This window comes from Galleria mellonella, unplaced genomic scaffold (genome assembly GCF_026898425.1).
Source record: "Galleria mellonella isolate WM207_F2 unplaced genomic scaffold, CSIRO_AGI_GalMel_v1 utg184, whole genome shotgun sequence".
Classification (NCBI taxonomy): Eukaryota; Metazoa; Arthropoda; class Insecta; order Lepidoptera; family Pyralidae; genus Galleria; species Galleria mellonella.
In genome coordinates, this window is record NW_026442025.1 from 9,134,802 (window position 1) to 9,154,157 (window position 19,356).

Below are 19,356 nucleotides of genomic sequence, written 5' to 3' on the forward strand. Positions count from 1 at the left end.
TTTTTACGTCCGCTTTACCAGGATTTTGTACGAAACTCTGAATGCCAAACAAGTTAACGGCCAACCTGATGAAAAGTCATGTCGATCGTTTATTAACAAGAACAAAATTATGGACATCACAAAATATACTGTGCCGCTAATTATGCCCCTCAGATTTTGCTATTTCTGCAACTAAGATTTTATGCCTTCATGTCCTGTAATTTCACATTCATAAATTAATCTACAAACTCATTCGTAGCTATGAAAGCACAGTTGCTTAGCGGTAAAAACACTTACCATCAGACGGGTCGTATCAAGATCACACTTTAGTCACAAAAAATGTGCTATTAACTTATTCCATTTATCTTAACCGTTGTGGCTAACAAGACAACAGTTCTAAAGGGCTTTATTTTATCTTTTAGCTAATGACAGTGACCTGTTTCTCAAGGAAATGCTAATTATTCGACTCGTTTAATCCTCGTAAAATAACAAGCTGTTTTTTATCTTTATTTTACTAATTTGATGTAAAAATTATGGAACAATTAGCACTCGTTTCGTTTAACATAAAGGGTGCTCTGATTTTTAATGCACCCATCCATTACAGTTCGTCCAATTTAATAACTTTTTAAGATGTTTTGATGTTTGTTACTCGATTACGCTTAAACTGCTGAATGGGTTTGTTTGAAATTTGGATGAAGGACTATAATCTAGATTATCTTTTAGGATTCTTGAGAAAAACGCAGCGGGATATAGCTAGTAAATTAATAAGTAGTGCCCCCTTAATTATACCGAGCAATGTATAACAAAATAGCGTATCTAGGTCTCCCCCGGTATTTACATCTATCCATCTTCGCATCGAATCTATACAGGATGTAAGGTTTATTCCTTTTTTTTTCATTTAAAATTATGTAATCCATGATATTATGTCATAATATAAATTAATAATATTGTGAAATACTAAGAATAAAAAAAAATAGCAATGTAATATTCATATTAAAAACCTATCTCGACGTGCGGAACCAGTTGTGCGAGGTCAACGCTACGAGCGTATAAAAACTAACTACGAAGAAGCACCACTGACCGCGCTTTGTAGGTATCTCGCGTCGTATGGATCGCAAAATTTCAAATACATTGCGTGGCATCAAAGCTAAAAATCGGTAATTATATGACTATGGTACATTTCCGGTGGGAAAATAATTTGCCATATGATTCAGACCACTCATCTGAATCAGCTGTGTTCGTTTTGTCCTGTCCTGTCCCTTCCACCCTGTATAGTTTATATCCGCGATATTGTCCGCGTGACCGGAATATTTTTACTAACCGGAATAAATAGTAGCCTATCTTCTTCATTCTTCATATTATGCGTATATCAAACTTCATAGCGATCGATTAGTTAAGGAGCTATTAAGTAAAAAACAGACAAACCCACTTTCATATTTATAATATTAGTAAGGAGTGTAATAACAATGTACTCATAATCTCTTTCCTATTTCAGATGAAGAGACGGAATGGCGAAACGTAAAGTGTTATACGAATAACTAGTACGGCGAAGTATCTTGTTGATTAAAATCAAGGTGATAGTACCATCGACTAAACGCTCTCAAGATGCCAAATTATAGCTGAACGTAGGAGATAACGGTTGTATGTCCATTTATCGTAGACGAGTCAAAATGAATGTTACGTGATATTGCATGCAGATTTAAAACTAGACTAGACGTTTATATGTTCGAGTAGACAAAAGAATCTAACAATTAGAAAAAAAGTTTGTTTATCAATGATGGCGTATTGTTTCTAATAGGCGTAGTGTTTGATTATATCCGTATAACAGTAACAATCACGGTACATTTTCCTTCTTTATATGTGTGGGTAATATACAGCAAATATCCATATATTGTACTTACAATATCTGTGTATTGATTCAAGAACAGATATTTTAAATATCGATCATTGAATATATAATATCAAGTTGAAGAACACGATCGAAACGAATATATGTAGATATTTGGGCGGTATAGGTGACTTCGAAATGGGTGGATGAACTTTTTTCCACCATCAGTATATAGATGAACCTAATATATAGATATCGGAGGGATATCGATATTACCCATGCCTACTTCTTTATAAACGTTTTGTGAACTCCCTATTTTGTTACTTCAAATTGTTCTCTCTTGTATACACTGTTACTTCTATACACTTTACATTTATATTGTACTTGTATATCTATATACGCACATTTCAAATTCAAGACTTGATCGTATCATGTACATACATAATTATCATAAATGTTGTATAATAGTTGTTGTCTTTTACAATGTATTTGGTATATATATAAAAAAAAATATATTAACTAGTCGCTATTGTACTTCGAGATAAGTGTCATATCAACTAAAAAGTATTACAAATTGTAAAATGCATTTTATGAAAAATCAATTCTACACTTGCAACAATTTAAAAGGTAGAAATAATAAAAAAAAAAAAAATACGGTGAATGTTTCAAACATTCTTTTAGTGTCGGACAATAATGTAGACGGGCTTTGCGCAATGAAATACATACAATTTATTATTATAATAACAAGCGGCAAATATGGCCGTATTTAATATATGTACAACAGGAAACTTGATTTTAATTAAATGCACAAATACATGGAATATATTCGTTCAATATATTACATTTTTTGTAATATGAAATGGAAGCTTTAAATCGTGTTAAAATTTAATATAAATATTTAAAAAGAAATTATCGGAGATGTAATCAGCTAAGCTGTTAATGTTATGGTTACTATGTTTTATAAGAATGTGTATTCAATTTTATTTGCTGGAAATTAAAAAAAAAATAGTTTGCAACATTATTAGGCAATCAACTCTGTAAACAATATAACTAGTGTTGGATGAGTTATTAAATTATTATAGGCATTAATATTTTTATATTATAAATAATAATGTCCCTGTATAATCCTCGTACCTAACTTACACTTTGAATGTATAAATCTGGTAAAAATACAGAAAATAAAAATTTTAAATGCATACTGTAACTCTTATGATTATTTTAATTAATTTTTATTTTTATCTCAATCTTAGAAGGGTTTTCATAAGGGCACCACATAATATGTATAATTAAATTACCACATTTAATTAGAATAATATTCCATAAGGATAATATTCTGATAGCGTTGTTTTGAATTCTTAGAAAATGGGATTGATGAAGATTGTTTTAAAAGAAAATTGTGATGGATGTTAAAATATAAATTAATTGTACACTTGATTTTTATAAATAAAAATAAGAAGAACTATTAAAAAATTAAATACAAGTTTTAACAAAAAAAAATTTATAATAATTAAATGCACTTTTATTATATTTATAATTAAAATTGAAAATACATATTCGCACATTATCTAAGTATTAAGGATTTCCTAAAAATCAAGTGATCATTCTTTTTCAAAACAAAAATATGACTACCACTGAAGTTTGAAATATTATAATATTATCACATTAGTAGTTATAATGAAAATTTTTTATTTTATATCAAATTTGCTTGGAAAAAATCTACTTCTTTCTAAAAAGGGGATGAAATTTTTTCTATACTTAAATCAAAATAATAAAAAAAAAAGCATGAAGGAAAGTTATCCAAAATTCATAATTTGTTATTAATTAATAATGCAGAATCTTATTTTTTTTTAAACGAAAATTTGAGGCAACGGAAGTGCAAAAATTTTATTTCTTATTCTTAAAAAAATATCAATTAACAAATTGGCTAAAATGAGTTGTAAATCAGGGAAAACGCTCAAGATATAAATAATTGTAATAAATAATTAATAATAAATTATTAATGATTTAAAATCATAATAATTAGTTATGGTATTAGGCCGGCAGCACACCTGCAATGCCTCTGGTGTTGAGTGTGATCATGGGCGGCGGTAGTCACTTACCACCAGGTGAGCCGCATGTTCGTTTGCCTCCGTCTTATAAATATAATAATTAATTATTAACTATCACCTTTTATAATAATTTAAATATAAACAATTAAATAAGTGTTTATATTATAATTTCCTCGGTGGTGGTAGTGGTAGTGGTATAAAGCATTATGCACTTGTACATGTCATTCAGAAAAGGTTCGATCCCCAATTCGTGTGGTTTTCTAGCTTGTGATTGGGTCATTTCGGACACTTGTTAGAAATGAATCATTCTTTTTCTCAGTGTACAATGCATATTACTCTGTAGTATTTCATACTGAATTTTAAATTTATTTGTCTATTGAAAAAGTAATTTTTGGTTGTATCTTGAAAGCCATGTTGTCAACTATTGTCTATGACTTGTTAGGGGTTCTTGTGGAAGAAGTAATAAGGATAAGAATAGAAAAAACAGTCGAAGGTTCTAGTTCTGATAGAGGGTAATTTTTTTATCTAATAATTATAGGAGACTAACATTTTAGATTTATTACATATTTACGAATACAAATTACTGTATCTGAAATATTGAGAATATACTAAATACCTATCTTTATTATAAAAAAAATCAATAAACATATTTATGTAAATTTAAATGATAATATATTTAAAATTAAAATAATTATAATTAATTTTATAATGTGCAATTATAAATTATCATATTTATACTTGTTTAATTTAGAACACCTGTAAGAATTGACAAGTAAATTAAAGGAAATAACAGTACAAGAGTTGGTTGCATGAGATGTAATATTTTTGTATGAGAATAGGGTAAGAGTTGTACTTAATATAATGTTCTTTATACTGTAACACTAAATAAGTCAATGTAAGTTACATTATACTGATTTACGAATAAAATGTTGACATTTTTATCTATTCTTTTATTTTTATTAACTTTAACAATTTGTTATTTTCATGTATTTAGTGTAGAAGTATTTATGACCATTGGTTTTTCGTTTTTACTCCGTAAGACACTGGACTAAAAATGGTTTGAATTTTTAAGCGAGTTTTAAGAAAATAAAATTTTCAATTCGATTGAATTTTTTGTATATATGTTTAATCGTAAATTAGTCAATGTTATATCAATATTGATGATTTTTACGAAAATGAAATACAACCATATATTTATATAACCATATATATTCCCAATACAGCGATATATTTATATATTTAAGAATTTAAATTGATTCAACTAAGTATATTGAAAATTTGATCTTATATTTATTTTAAAAATGTAATTAATATGATCTCTTAGATTTCATAATGGTATAAAATGTATGGCATATTCCACAGATAACCACATGAAAATGTGTAAATTTTTTAATTCAGACATGATTTTAGGAAATGACATTTTTAGAATTAACCTAATAAGTTACAATGCTCCATGACACATAGATGTCAATGAATTAAAAGCAAAATCCCTCGAGAACAAAAATAAGGGTGTACCTTCATTAGGACTAGGTAGCAACCCATATCGTATACTCGTATTGGTTATTAGTGTGCTATTAATAATGTAAGTCGAAGGTATACATTTTGAGAAATAAACCATTGGCTTCGTTAGCAACTAAATTCCTTATCAGACTATCTTCTCCGTCAAATTAATTGCCTATCATTTCAGATATGTTACGTATATGAGTAACTTTATAATTATTTATATCATGTATAAGATTTTGACCTTCAGTATTATTAATAATTAGGAAGTAAACGTGATTTTGTCTAGAAGTTTTTATGATGTGCTACATTGTGTTTTAATCGTAAAGCAGTTATGTTTGTATGGCTGTGTTTCAGTTTGAAGGGTGGGATATGACGTGAATTTACTGGGTATGGAGGAATAACACCTGAGTCTTCAGGAATGGCAACGCATGGGGGGTATCATGAGCGAAACAGTATACTCTGTTATGTCCATGGTATTGCTCATGTCTATAGATGACAGTTACCGCTTTCCATCAGGTGGGCCGTCAGCTTGTTTGCCATTCTAAGTTGTTTAAAAACAAACTATTATAAGTACTGGTGTTAATATTTACCATCGTCATTATATCAGCTATTATCTCGCAATATTATTCGCCCTAACTTCGAAATAGGTGTTAATTTTTTTATTAATATTTCTTATTATATTTATGGGTATACCTATATAGTTGATTACACACTTTTATGAGTAAACCGACTTTAAAAAGGGGGGAGTTACGAAATTTTCGTAAAATTTAAAAATATTTTAATATTCTTGTATCGGTTCCATATTAGTTTTGTCTTATTAATATTGTTCTTTTTTATGTGTATAAAAATTTAAATGGTAATAAAAATTACCGATGTCAAGTCTTCTAGTAGCGCGTCAAAATTTAGCCTTTACGTATGCAGAGAAACTTGTATTCGGTAGATAAGTAATTAAGAGTAAAAAAATATATTCTTATATTTTACTATCTTTATTTTATCTGACCATAATTATAGGAATAACTATATATATAAATATAAATATAAATTATTATAATATTATAGATTTCAAATTGATTTTAAATGTGATTTAAATTGTGAAAATTTGAAATATAAATTAATTTAATTTCATATTAATTAAATAATGAACTATTGAAATACAATAATTTAATGAAACATATAATTATTATAAATTGAAGTTCGTAACATAAATATTTAAGAAATAAAATACCCTTGAGTAAATTATTAAAAACTATTGTTAAAAACTAATTTTCAATTAACTTGTAATTTGTTATCTAAGTTTATAAAAGTACAATTGAGTAACAAATAACAGAACTTGAAAAATAACAATGAAAAAATATAAATAAAATTGCTGTCATTATCTTTATAGGTAGAATTTATTTAAAATTTGGTATGTCTATGGCTAACCCAACAATCATGGTATAAAACAGGAGGTTCTGGAGGTTATGACCCTCAGTTTCAGCAGACGACCATTATCCTATTTATTACTATTGTGTGGTGGCTACTTGCACACACACTCACACACACACACACACGCACACGCACACACGCGCACACTCACACGCACACGCACACGCACACACACACACACACAAAATGACTGTTATCCTTACAAGGGATTAGGACACAGGTATGCATACATAAACATACACACACACACACACACACACACACACACACTTGCTTGCTTTTTTATAATAAAAGATCAGATGAATGACGTGTCAGAAGACAGATTATATAGAGTAAAAAGTTTGGAATTTATTAATGTAGTTTACCGAAGTTATACGCCTTGAGTGTCTTTGCGTCCCCATTGCAGAACCAATGGGCATTATAATTTTAAATAAACAAGAAAAACTTATACTTTAGTTGAATTCTCTTACTAGTTCGTGCTACTTATATGTTTCAGACATTATTTATTTATAATGATTCATCATCATAGCAGCTATTAACTGACCATTATTGAATATAGGCCTTCTCCATTTTTCCTAGTAGTTGCCATGCTTGGCAAGCGGGATGGCAACTGCAGTTAGGTTTTTGGTAATTGTATTAAGAGGCACCTTAATAGCCTCTTAGAACATGTCGCTATCTCATTCTGTCTCCTGAATTCGCTAACGATGACGATTCCATCAATGGATTTGCTTGTCACTTGTCCAAACGGCCTCAACCTTAAGTTGATGAATATTTTGCATATAAAAACGTTTTACAAATAATTTTTAAAAATATGTAAAATAATATCCTTCAACTATTTATATTATATGTATGAAAGTTTGTGAAAATATTTATATGTATTTTACTCAGTCACGTGTAAACGGCTGAACGGATTTGAATTAAATTTGGTACACGGATAGGTAACATTGTTTACACATAGAATATTCTATATATGTTTATGCAGGCATGAAAAATAGCTAGCTTGTTATAAGAACGGCTTTAACCACGAGAAAATAAATTAGAACTTAAGGTACTTAAAATAATGCCTAATAAAGTGAACATCATGAAGGTTATGTCTTAATTTAATACATAGAATACATCATATTTAAAGCTGTAGAAAAAGGTGTAAAATGAAAATTTAAAACTGTGGAAAGATCAAGAAAATTTAACTTTGAAAACTTTACTAAGCACTCCGTTTTTAATTCTATACACAAATGTACCATCTTTATGGTTAAACAATTTCGATTCACACTTTAATCTCTGTTTAATCTAATCTCCAACAAAATGTTAGATCAAACCAGCCTTACTTTCCAATTAAAACGGAACACCGCAAATGATCTGTTTTTTCGAACTTCACCCATTTCGGCTAACAAGAAACATCTTTCGAGAAGAGTAATGAACACTTTGACACCAGAGTTGTATCTAACGAGCGGGACTCTGTAACTGGATACTACGTCGTATTTGTCCGCTTAAGACCTCGTCATATTGGTTAAAGTGAAGGTACGAAAATAGTGGCGTTTTATTTAATATGATACCACGATACGTCGTAGTCAACAGATATGCTCTTGAAGCTAATCAATATTTATTTATAACTGGGATAATAAATCAATAAAAATCTATAATATATAATAACATTTTCTTTTTGTCCTACCATACTGGCTTATCTCGTTTTATTAATATAGTACATACTATTATAAGTATATATATATATATATATATATATATATATATATATATATATATATATATATATATATATATATATATATATATATATATATATATATATATATATATATATATATATATATGTACAAAAGTCGTTTGCTTGGGCACCTCTGTTCCATACGTGTTTCTACCGTGAAGCAGTTATGTTTGCATGGCTGTGTTTCGGTTTGAAGGAATGGCATGGCTATGGCATCGATATGACAGTAAATTTATAGAATACAGAGAAATAACACCTGAGTCCTCAGGAATGGCAACGCATGAGAGGTATCATGGGCGAAACAGTATATTCTGTTACGTTCATGGCACTGCTAATGTCTACAGGCGACGGTTGCTACTTTACATGACGTAGGCTGTCAGCTTGTTTGCCATTTTTAGTTGCATAATATAAAAAATAAATAAAAATATTATATTTATTAATAAGAGGTATGTAGTATTATTATTAGTAAATACAGCTAAGTAGAATAACGAAAATAGCTAAATAATAAATAAAATATTTCATTAATTATTTTCTTTATTTATTTATTTACACACAATCACGTATATCGGGCGAACTTAACGCCTGACGGTATCCTCTACCAGTCAACCGTTACGCGAATCAGAGGAAGAGTAAAAGACGGTGCATTGAATTAATACAATCAATTTATATCGAGAAACAATTTTTATTTATTCTTGGTAACGAATCAATCGACCGAACGATGATTGATCGATCTACTTGTCAAATTCAATGATATATTTAGGCAATATTGAAAAGAACGAGTGGTCTGAATTTTGTTGAAATGTTATTCGATTATGTTACCAATTCAGGACCGATTTTCACAACTCATCCCGTAATCAGTTGGGTTATATACTTGTTTATTTATTTAGGGGCTACCCGTGACTTCGTCCGTATGACTGGGATATATGTATTTACTGATTGGGATATTTAATTGCGATTATTTATTTGCATTAAACTTGGTTACATTAAATGTTCAGTGGTTTATACTTCGAGATACATGTTTCACCAAAATACTGATATGCAAAACTTATTAACCTAATTATTTTATACATAAAAGAGTTATGTCAAAATTAAATAATGAATATCGGAGTAAAATAAATGTTCATTATTAATATTATTATTTAAACAGTTAAGATAAAATATCAAACCAATATTCATAATAAAAAATAAGGTCTCTTGCCAGTTTGTTTTGTTTTTTCCGTTCTGTTTTGTTTTGTTTATCGTTATTAATATTATTATTTAAACAGATAAGATAAAATAAACTAACATTCATAATAAAAATAAGGTCTCTTGCCAGTCTGTTAGGGTGTTTTATCGCTCTTTCTTTGTAGGATTGCGTGTTTTGTGTGACCAATTTTTAGGTCACGATACAGGTGCTTGTTTGTGACTAAGCGAGGGGCATTGATTATTATTTTCAACATTTTATTTTGGAATGTCTGTGAAGTCTCGATATTGGAGCGAGATGATATTTCCCAGAGCTGAATTACATAGGTCCAGATAAAAGAATATAATAATACTTTGTTATATTGTTATTATATAAATGCTAGACAATCATACAAATTTCTCAAATCTGAATAAAATCTCTAAAATCAATATCCCACTATTCAGTGTTATTAGCAGGGTTTTTTTTTTTTTTAATTATAATAAAAATATAATAGTTACCTCGTTTCTGCTATTGGTGTGCGCTGATGGAGTAAATGCTGTGTTGTAATAAATATCTGGGTAACCTAAATCCGAGTTAATTTAGAAAAATTCGTTGTTTTTTAAATAGTTATGATTCAATATTATGCTCCAATACAATAGTTGTATAATAGATTCTGAGAAAATAGAACTGAGATTTGGCTATTACAATGATTTCCCAGAACTAATTATTCAAGATTTTGAAGAATTTTATTTTCAATTATTTGACTCCACGCCGTCACGTCAAAAGTGATAATATTTGATTGAAATGTATGAATTTATAGTCAAGAATAGTTTGTAAGAGTTTGTACGAATAAAAGAAAAATGAGCTTTTAGATTTTTCAGGACAAGTTTTCAAACTTTTCTCTAGATAAGAATATTTTTTCAATTTAGACCAGTATTTAAGACGTGTTTTACGCTTAGCAACATATTTAACGTAATTTTTTTTATTAATATAGATGTTTATCTATCTGTCTGTGATGGTGGTAGCAGCCTTATAGCTCACTGCTGAACATAGGCCTCTATCTTGGGGGATTTTGACAGTAGTTGCTACGCTTGGCAGGCGGATTGGCAATCGTAGTTAGGCCGTGGTGATATTTCAAGAGGGTCGTTGTTCTCTCACTCTTATCTCTAGTCACTTTTTATAACACCCACGGGAAAGGAAGGGGTAGCTTATTATACGCCGGGACCACACGGATATCAATCAATACATCTATTTATCTATCCATTTAAGAGCTGCGCTCTTGTCGGTGGAGCTCTACATAATAAATACATACATATAATAAAATCGTGTCTTGTTGCTGTCTGTACATGGAAGATATACAAGAAAAATTATTATAGAGGGGCTTTATGAACTCAACAAAACCTATCCGTCCACTGCTGGTCATAAGCCTTCCCCATAGACTGCAATAAATAACGGTCCTGAGCCACCTGCATTGACTGACTGCCTGCTATGCATTTCAGATTATCACTCTATCTAACAGGGGGTCGCCCGACACTGCGTTTGTCTATATGCGGTCGCCACTCAAGAACCTCTCTTCCCCATCGGTTGTCGGATCTTCGAGCAATGTGACCAGCCCATTGCCACTTTAGCTTGCTTATCCTTCGGGCTATGTCGGTTATTTGGGTTCTTATGCGAATATCTTCGTTTCGAATATATTTACTCTATGTTTATTCCAAAACATTTAAAAAAAGAAGCCCACCCGTGCAAAGCTGAACCGGGGCGATAGTAGATAAATATAACAGGTAAATTCAAATAGAGTAACTTTGTTAATTTGATTAATGAGAAAACAAATGAAGTTTAATTTAGTTTAATTCAAAGTTGTTATGGGACGATCTGACGCCTTCCAAATCGATTCATTTCAAAAGATCAGTATCACATTAATTTGTAATAAAAGAAAATAAAGTGTCATCAAATTTGCCATTCGGTATTGAAACGTAAAACTGAATTTAATATGGTGTTCAAAACAAATGTAAATACTTAGTCTTCCCTTTAAACAATAGATGACAGGGTTGCTGCTTTACATAAATTTTTTATATTATTATTTAAATATTTAATTAGTTAATTTAAAACTTTTGCGTTGTTTACTCATATTTAAATACACTATTGAGACTTAGCGCGATGAAACATTTGGCAGAAGCAACATTTAAAAAACATATCTAATTTGTCATTAAATATATAAATATCTGGCTGCTGAGCAATCAGAGAATTGAGCAGAGAAATAGCTTGATGAGTGGGAGCAAACTGAGCAGTACAGGTGCGAACTGGCGGTGCCGATAGTAATCGACAAACACGCAATCGCATGCAGCGTTGGGGTGCGTACAAAGAACAACGGCTGAGAGTTGCAGGTCTATTCTGACGTTGACCAACCGATAATTGTGCATCATCAAATTGCACTTTCGCCTTACCTCGAGCGTTTCTAAACCTACCATACCGGATACGGGCAGCGATGGGATAAATCGGGATACAGTCTACATACCTGCTTCTTTATTGCCGACGTATCGACATTTGTGTAGGGTGGATCTGGACAATAATAGTGATAGTGTGAGGGTACTCGAAGAGACTGCGCGAGCTGCCAGACGAAAACACGGCGTACTTCAGTCCTGTCGTGACCACGACGTGGTACAATCCACGTCGAAACTATTTACTTGAAAAACATTTCATCCCAATAACTCTCGATGGTATATTCAAATAAATCTTTAAGTGCCATAAATCATTGCATAATAATAAGACTAATTTTAGTGGGTGTCATAAGAGGCGACTTAGGGAACTCAAATCTCGGGGGATGGGCAGCAGCGTTCCTATTAATACATTACTAAAACCTAATCACGGTTGCTAACCTGCCTGCCAAGCAGGGCAACTACTGGTAAATCCCTTCTTATTAGGAAAACTATGTTCAACAATGGATAGTTAATGGATGATAATAATAATAATAACCGAGAAAAAGAGAAAATATCTCGACCTGGCTCACGAGGTGACCGAAATGTGGGAGGTGACGTCCATCGAAATCATCCCAATCGTTTTGTCGGTGAACGGTCTTATCCCAACCAGTCTAGAACAACATCTCAGACGGTTGGGATTCCGAGGCGGCTCACTCCTGAGAAAGGTGCAGAAAGCAGTGCTTTTAGATTCTGCCCGCATTGTACGCCGGTTTCTCTCCCTGGGGCCTTGAACCCGGGCCGACTGTGCTTCTGCCGGGGGTTAGTTGCCATCTCCTCTTCTTAAGAGGGGAGATGAGAATTTGTGTAAAGTTTAAAAGATAATAATAATAAGAAAAAAGATTTATTTTTAAATAACTTCAAAAAGAATTAGGTACATAGTTCACCTATATTTATTCGTATGTATGTAATGTATCTTCATAAATTTTACTGGGCATAGACCCAGGACTTATTCAGGAACAGAAATGCATGAGGTATCTATGGGTTGCCTCATGCTTTTCCATTGTGTATGAATATCTGTTATTAGTTTTCTTCCGATGATAGTCAGTTTGTTTGTCATTCTAAGTTACATAAAATACTCCATTTATAAAATTCCATCATTCAATTCATTAACATTCATTCACAAATTACTCCAAATATCCAGTTAGAGATATACTTACACCCGAAAACCTTTACCGAAGTTCTTTGGCAGTTATTATAACAAAAATTCTTTGCCCTTAGCTACCCCACGTTTAATGGTTCAGAATTGAATTTACGACCGTGTAAATCAATTAGCTGGAGGAATACCTCTACGAACCCTTCCTGGGCCCTTAACGTAATAAATATCGAATTTATTTGTTTGCGACCTTTGAATTGGGTAACTTTGAATATAATTTATTTAAATGTTGCTCGTGACGAAAATATTAATGTATATTTTTTGTGTTCTATTTTAAAAATTTTCACGTCTATATTTTTAGCTTCTTTGTCTTTCCTTTTCTAAGCGAAAAAAATAAATTTATGTTGAGAAATTGAATGGACGGCGGTTTTATTGCATTTCAGTTTTAAATTTGTCAACTAATAAATACGAGTAGATATAGTAGAAAATATATACTTATTTTACATGTTTTCTAATATATTCCTCATAAAAAAGCATGAAATTGTTTGACCATTATAGATTCTAAAAAAATCTAAAAAAACGTAAGTAAAATCTATAAACGAATTTTAATTTTGTTCAGTTTTGATTTCACGTTGTAGTTTTTCAGTCTAATAAATAAAATAACGGGAATTTTATGAACTTACTGCGTTTGTCGTTTTGTTCGTCACGGCGTTTCGTCTCGCACTAAATACTGTATATATATATATATATATATATATATATATATAGTTCTAGTTATGTATTACCCATTTTACTTCAGACTTTACTACTTCACTGACTAAGTCTAGACTATATATAAATTTTAAACATTTCTTTCTTAAATAGTATATTTACAATATTTTTATTTGCAGTTTACAATATTTCCCAATATAGGCTACAGTGACCGTTTACCATCAACACATGTACACTTGTTCGCCACCTTTGTAATATAAGAAAAAAGTGTAATACAAATTTTTTATTTATTTTTTCCATAATGAAGATAAATGTGTATACATTTATCTTAAGAAATGGAAGTATTGTAACCAACCGCTTAATATTTTTATGAAAGGGGGTCGATGCTCAATAGCGAATTAGGTTACGTGTTGTACCAAAACATTCCGATTAAAAACACAAATACTCAAAAGACATCAAAGAAAGAAAAGAAAATCTTGCTACAAAAGTAAGTAGTTCCAAAGAAGATATACTATTGTTATTTCACAACCAGTTGCTAAGTAAGAATTCTCGACAAATTTAGCGTGCTTATGCTGTACTAACTTGTTGAACTTTACTCGTATTGTAAACTAACTTTTGCCTGTAACTTCATAAGCATGGATTTAGCGTATTAAGCATACATTTGATTTAAGCAAAACATATACTTGATTTTAAGATAGACATTCAAGAATACAACTGTGATGAAGTCGGTTAAAAATTGAGTTCAATTTGATGCAGTAGTTTCTTCGTAATGCCGGAACAAACATATATACAGACAGACAGAGAGTATTATTAAAAATTATTGTTTTAGCAATTATTGGTTTAATTAAGATGCCTCACATATTTTTTCTTAAATGTCTCCCATGATGATGATGATGATCATCATCATCATTTATGTACAGACAACATCTAGTTACAATTTACTTACAATTTTAATTACCAGAGGGAGACTTTGTACAAAAGTCGATTGCTTGGGTACCTCTGTCTCATTCGTGTTTCAACCGTGAAGCAGTTGTTTGCGTAGCTGTGTTTCAGTTTGAAGGGTGGGATATGGCGTGAATTTACAGGGTACAGAGGAATAACATCTGAGTCCTCAGGAATGGCAACGCATGGGGGGTATCATGGGCGAAGCAGTATACTCTGTTATGTACATGGTACTGCACATGTCTATAGGCGACGGTTACCACTTTTCATCAGGTGGGCCGTCAGCTTGTTTGCCATTATAAGTTGTATAAAAAAAATTATATTAGTAAAATATATATATTATTATACAATGAAGTTATTAGAGCTGTTGTTACTAATAAAGGTAAATACATTTCTTGGACATTTTTATGTATTCCGTAAATTGGAAAGGGTTTATTGTTTCAGGAAAATTGGAGTAGGTACGCCTCTATGAGTTAATCACATGTAATAAACCAAACACGTGTAAATATTTAAAAGATTAACTTTAACCGATAATTTTCATTAAATAATGTTTCATTTGTTCATTCGTTTTGTCTTTTTTTTTTATCAAATCGTACTTCTATATAATCAGAGAGCCTTTGTATAAAAGTCGTCTACTTGGGTACTCCTGACCCATTCGTTATTTGGCCGTGAAGAAGTTGCATTTGTATTGCTGTGTTTCGATTTAAAGGGTGGGATATGACAATAAAATTACAGGGTATAAAGATATAACTCCTTAGTCCTCAGGAATAGTTCACATAGGTATCATGAGCTACACAGTATACTCTGTCATGTCCATAGTACTATTTATGTCTATAGGCAACGGTTACCACTTTCCATCAGGTGGGCCGTCAGCTTGTTTGCCATTCTAAATTGCACAAAAAAAAGAAGTGCGATAAAGAATATTGGGGACTGAATGTTGGGAGCAGAGGGGTACAGAAGGGAACAATATTCAGTACCTTTGCTAACACGATAGAGATTGGATTTTGCTTCCTGTGTAGCATCAACGACAACGGAACAAGAGGTGGTATCTCGGAGCAAATCCGGTGATGATGTTTGTACGAATTTTGTAATAAAACAATGCAATTCTTTAGAATTTCTTTTTATATGGGCTCATGAAAAAGTTTGAAAATCAGTATAAAAGATAATAATTTTAATGCGTAGGTTGGATATAAGGTTGAATAAAATATAGTAAAATATTATTTAAAAAAAAAGTAATATGTCAAGAAGTTCAATTCTTTTGAAGTTATAGAATGTAACCTAAATATTTATAAATGTAGCTATCTAAAGAGGAAAAAAGAAATTAGGTATTAGTTCAGTATCTACACTTTGTTATGTCTATGGTAGGTACTGTTCATGTTTATAGGCGACGGTTACTACATTCCATCAAGTAATCAGCTAGCTTGTTTGCCATTTTAAATTGCATAAAAAAAAATTAATAAAGAAACCCCATGACCCATAATATGTTTTGTAATATCCATCGACGACGATTACTGCTTTCCATCAGGTGGGCGTTATTTAAAGCCTACCACCATAAAGATATTTCGGTTGGCTAGCGCAATAAAAAGTAAATAAAGTGTAATAAAATAAGCATAATGAAAAATTAAATAGCTAATAAACATAGCCGTTATTGTCGACAATTCCCATCACTAAAAATACGACTTCCCACGCAGAAGGCTGCTCCCGTATTACGAGCTAAAAATACACATTTCGAAGGACGCGGCCTTCGTGCATTGACGTGATCTAGTAAATACACTTTGCAATTTGCTTCCTTGCGAACTTAAAGACTTAACGATACGATATTAACTTTAAGACTTCCGTTGAATGATTTATCCTTTTAAGGATGGGAATTAGGACCATCGTTTACGGACGCTACGCAATTTAATAATGACATGTTTATTGCTGGAAACTAGGCCAGCTGCCTGTTATACATTATTACTTTTTTATTCATTTGTTTCATTAATTATAAATAATTCTATTTGGTATCTGTTTTAATATTAATTTTCTGTATGGCTTCTCTATTTTTATTTCTTCTTTAAGTTATACATCACGTACTCATCATCATCATCATGCCAATTCTTAACTATAGTGAACTTAGGCCTCCTTCTATAAAGGGGATTTACCAATAGTTGCCATGCTTAGCCGGGGAATTGGCAATCACAGTTAGGCTTTAGTGATATTTTAAGACGTACGCTGCTGCCCATCCTCCGACTATTAAATTTCTTTTGTTGTCTCTTACGACACTTACGAGAAACAAAGTGGCGGTTTATTCTATGCCGGGACCACAAAGCGTATGCTAAAACTTACCTAGTTTCATTTATTCAAGTTATACATATTGGTAATCACTCATATTGCTAATATGAGAACTCGTGGGCGAACACCGCCCTCTAGTGTCAAGAAATGAGTACCTCCTTCTTTTTGAAGTTCTTTAAAAATGGAATACATTCAGATATTAATTTGTTATTGTTCTAATTTCAGCCGTGTAGTTGGCATAGAATAGGCCATTCCTTGTTTTTTTGTGAGTATCGAAAGAGGCAAGGGCTAGGGATGGACAGCGACGTCCCTTTTAAAACATCTTTAAGGCCTAACTGCGGTTGCCAATCCGCCTCTCAAGTCTGGCAAAATCCTCCAGGGGGAGGCTTACGTTCAGCAGTGGACAGTTGGAGGCTGATATGATGATGATAGTTCAAATTTGAATTTTGAGTCTAATTTGTGAGTGAATGGACTAATATGATCTGTATAGTCTCACTATTAAGTAAACATAAAAGTTTATGTACAAATAGAAACATTGACGGCTGTCTATCATGTACAGTATATAGCGCGTACAGGCGTAGAATCAGCTTGTTTGACATTCTAAGTCGTATAAAAAAAGTCCTAGTAAACTTTGAAGATCGCATTAAATTCGAAATTAGTTTTAAATAGAAAAAATTGTCACTCGATACCTCCGGTGACGGTTTTTTTTTTCAATTATTAGTAGGTTGACAATTCTACTTTTATTTCTTTTATTATTTCATTTTACATATTTTGTTGACATTTATTTTTCGCCGGACTGGACGAAATTAAAAGTAATATGTAAACAAATAAACAACAATATTACAATAAATAAATAGAAATAACACTTGTCAAACATTCACCACACTATTTTCTTGTCTAGTCTGGATTTAGAGCATGTTATGAGATAATTGGCGACGAGAAGTGAAGCTCTTGTAAATTGCGAGACAGGAGCACTACATTCTTGGAAGTTAGAACGAATTTAATCAAAAGGAATCACAGCAATACAGGAAATTATGTAGAGTACTTTCCTGTGGCAATATAAAATAAGAAATTAATAAGCGACCTACTATCACACTCAGTTATATTATATATTTTGTACTGGCTTTTTGTACGCTACTTCCTACACGTGGATTTCAGAGATAGGGAAATTAATGAAATAGATGAATTCTAGATGAAGTATTAAGATAAAACATAAACCAATTTTTAAGTTAGACTTTCAACTATAATAGAATAGAACTAGAAATACAACTATATATATATATATATATATATATATATATATATATATATATATATATATATATATATATATATATATATATATATATATATATATATATATATATATATATATAAATATACAACTTAGAATGGCAAACAAGCTGACGGCCCACCTGATGGAAAGTGGTAACCGTAGCCTATAGACATGAGCAGTACCATGGACATAACAGAGTATACTGCTTCACCCATGATACCCCCCATGTTAAGTTAGTAAATTCCTCCGTACCCAGTAAATTCACGCCATATCCCACCCTTCAAACCGAAACACAGTCATGCAAACACAGCTGCTTCACGGTTGAAACACGAATAGGACAGAGGTACCTAAGCAATCGACTTTTGTACAAAGTCTCCCTCTGGTGTATATATATATATATATATATAAGCCCTATCACTTCGAATTCTCTATTAACTTGGCAAGACATATTTTCCATTTCTATTTATTATAATATATTCCTTAATTTGGCATGCCTCCTGGCATAGGCCTCCTCTAGCTCTCTCCACTGAATTTAACCTCCGCCACTTTGCTCCAGTAAGGCCCCAAGGTTTGACGGATGTCGTCTATCCATTTTGTTTTCGGGCACTTCTCTTCTTGTCTTCTCTTGGACACCATAAAGTTACTAGTTTACTCCATTTGTTAATTTTGCAACGTAGCACAAGTCCTGTCCAAACCCATTTTAAATGCTCTATACGGGTTATTATATTTGTAACTTAACCGTTTAGTTACAGTTTTAGTACAAACCAAGTTTAGCAACAAACCTCAGATGTGATTATATGGCTTGATTTTCTATCTAAAAGGTAGAATGTAACAATAAACTTGTAGGGTATAGGGGCATAATATTATAGTGCTGAGGAAAGGTAAAGCAAGCGAAGTACCTTAAGCATTAAAATGGAC

General features: G+C 31.5%; 1 protein-coding gene across 1 annotated transcript in view; it reads left to right on the forward strand.

Annotated features, from left to right (window-relative positions):
* LOC113512106 (synaptotagmin-10-like) overlaps positions 1-4,796 on the forward strand; it is a 125,003-nt gene extending 120,207 nt beyond the window's left edge. The window contains exon 11 of the mRNA XM_031909228.2: positions 1,475-4,796. Coding sequence (XP_031765088.1) covers positions 1,475-1,478 — 4 coding nt within the window. The 3' untranslated portion in view covers positions 1,479-4,796. The remainder of the gene's footprint in view (positions 1-1,474) is intronic.
* Positions 4,797-19,356: the final 14,560 nt, after the last annotated feature.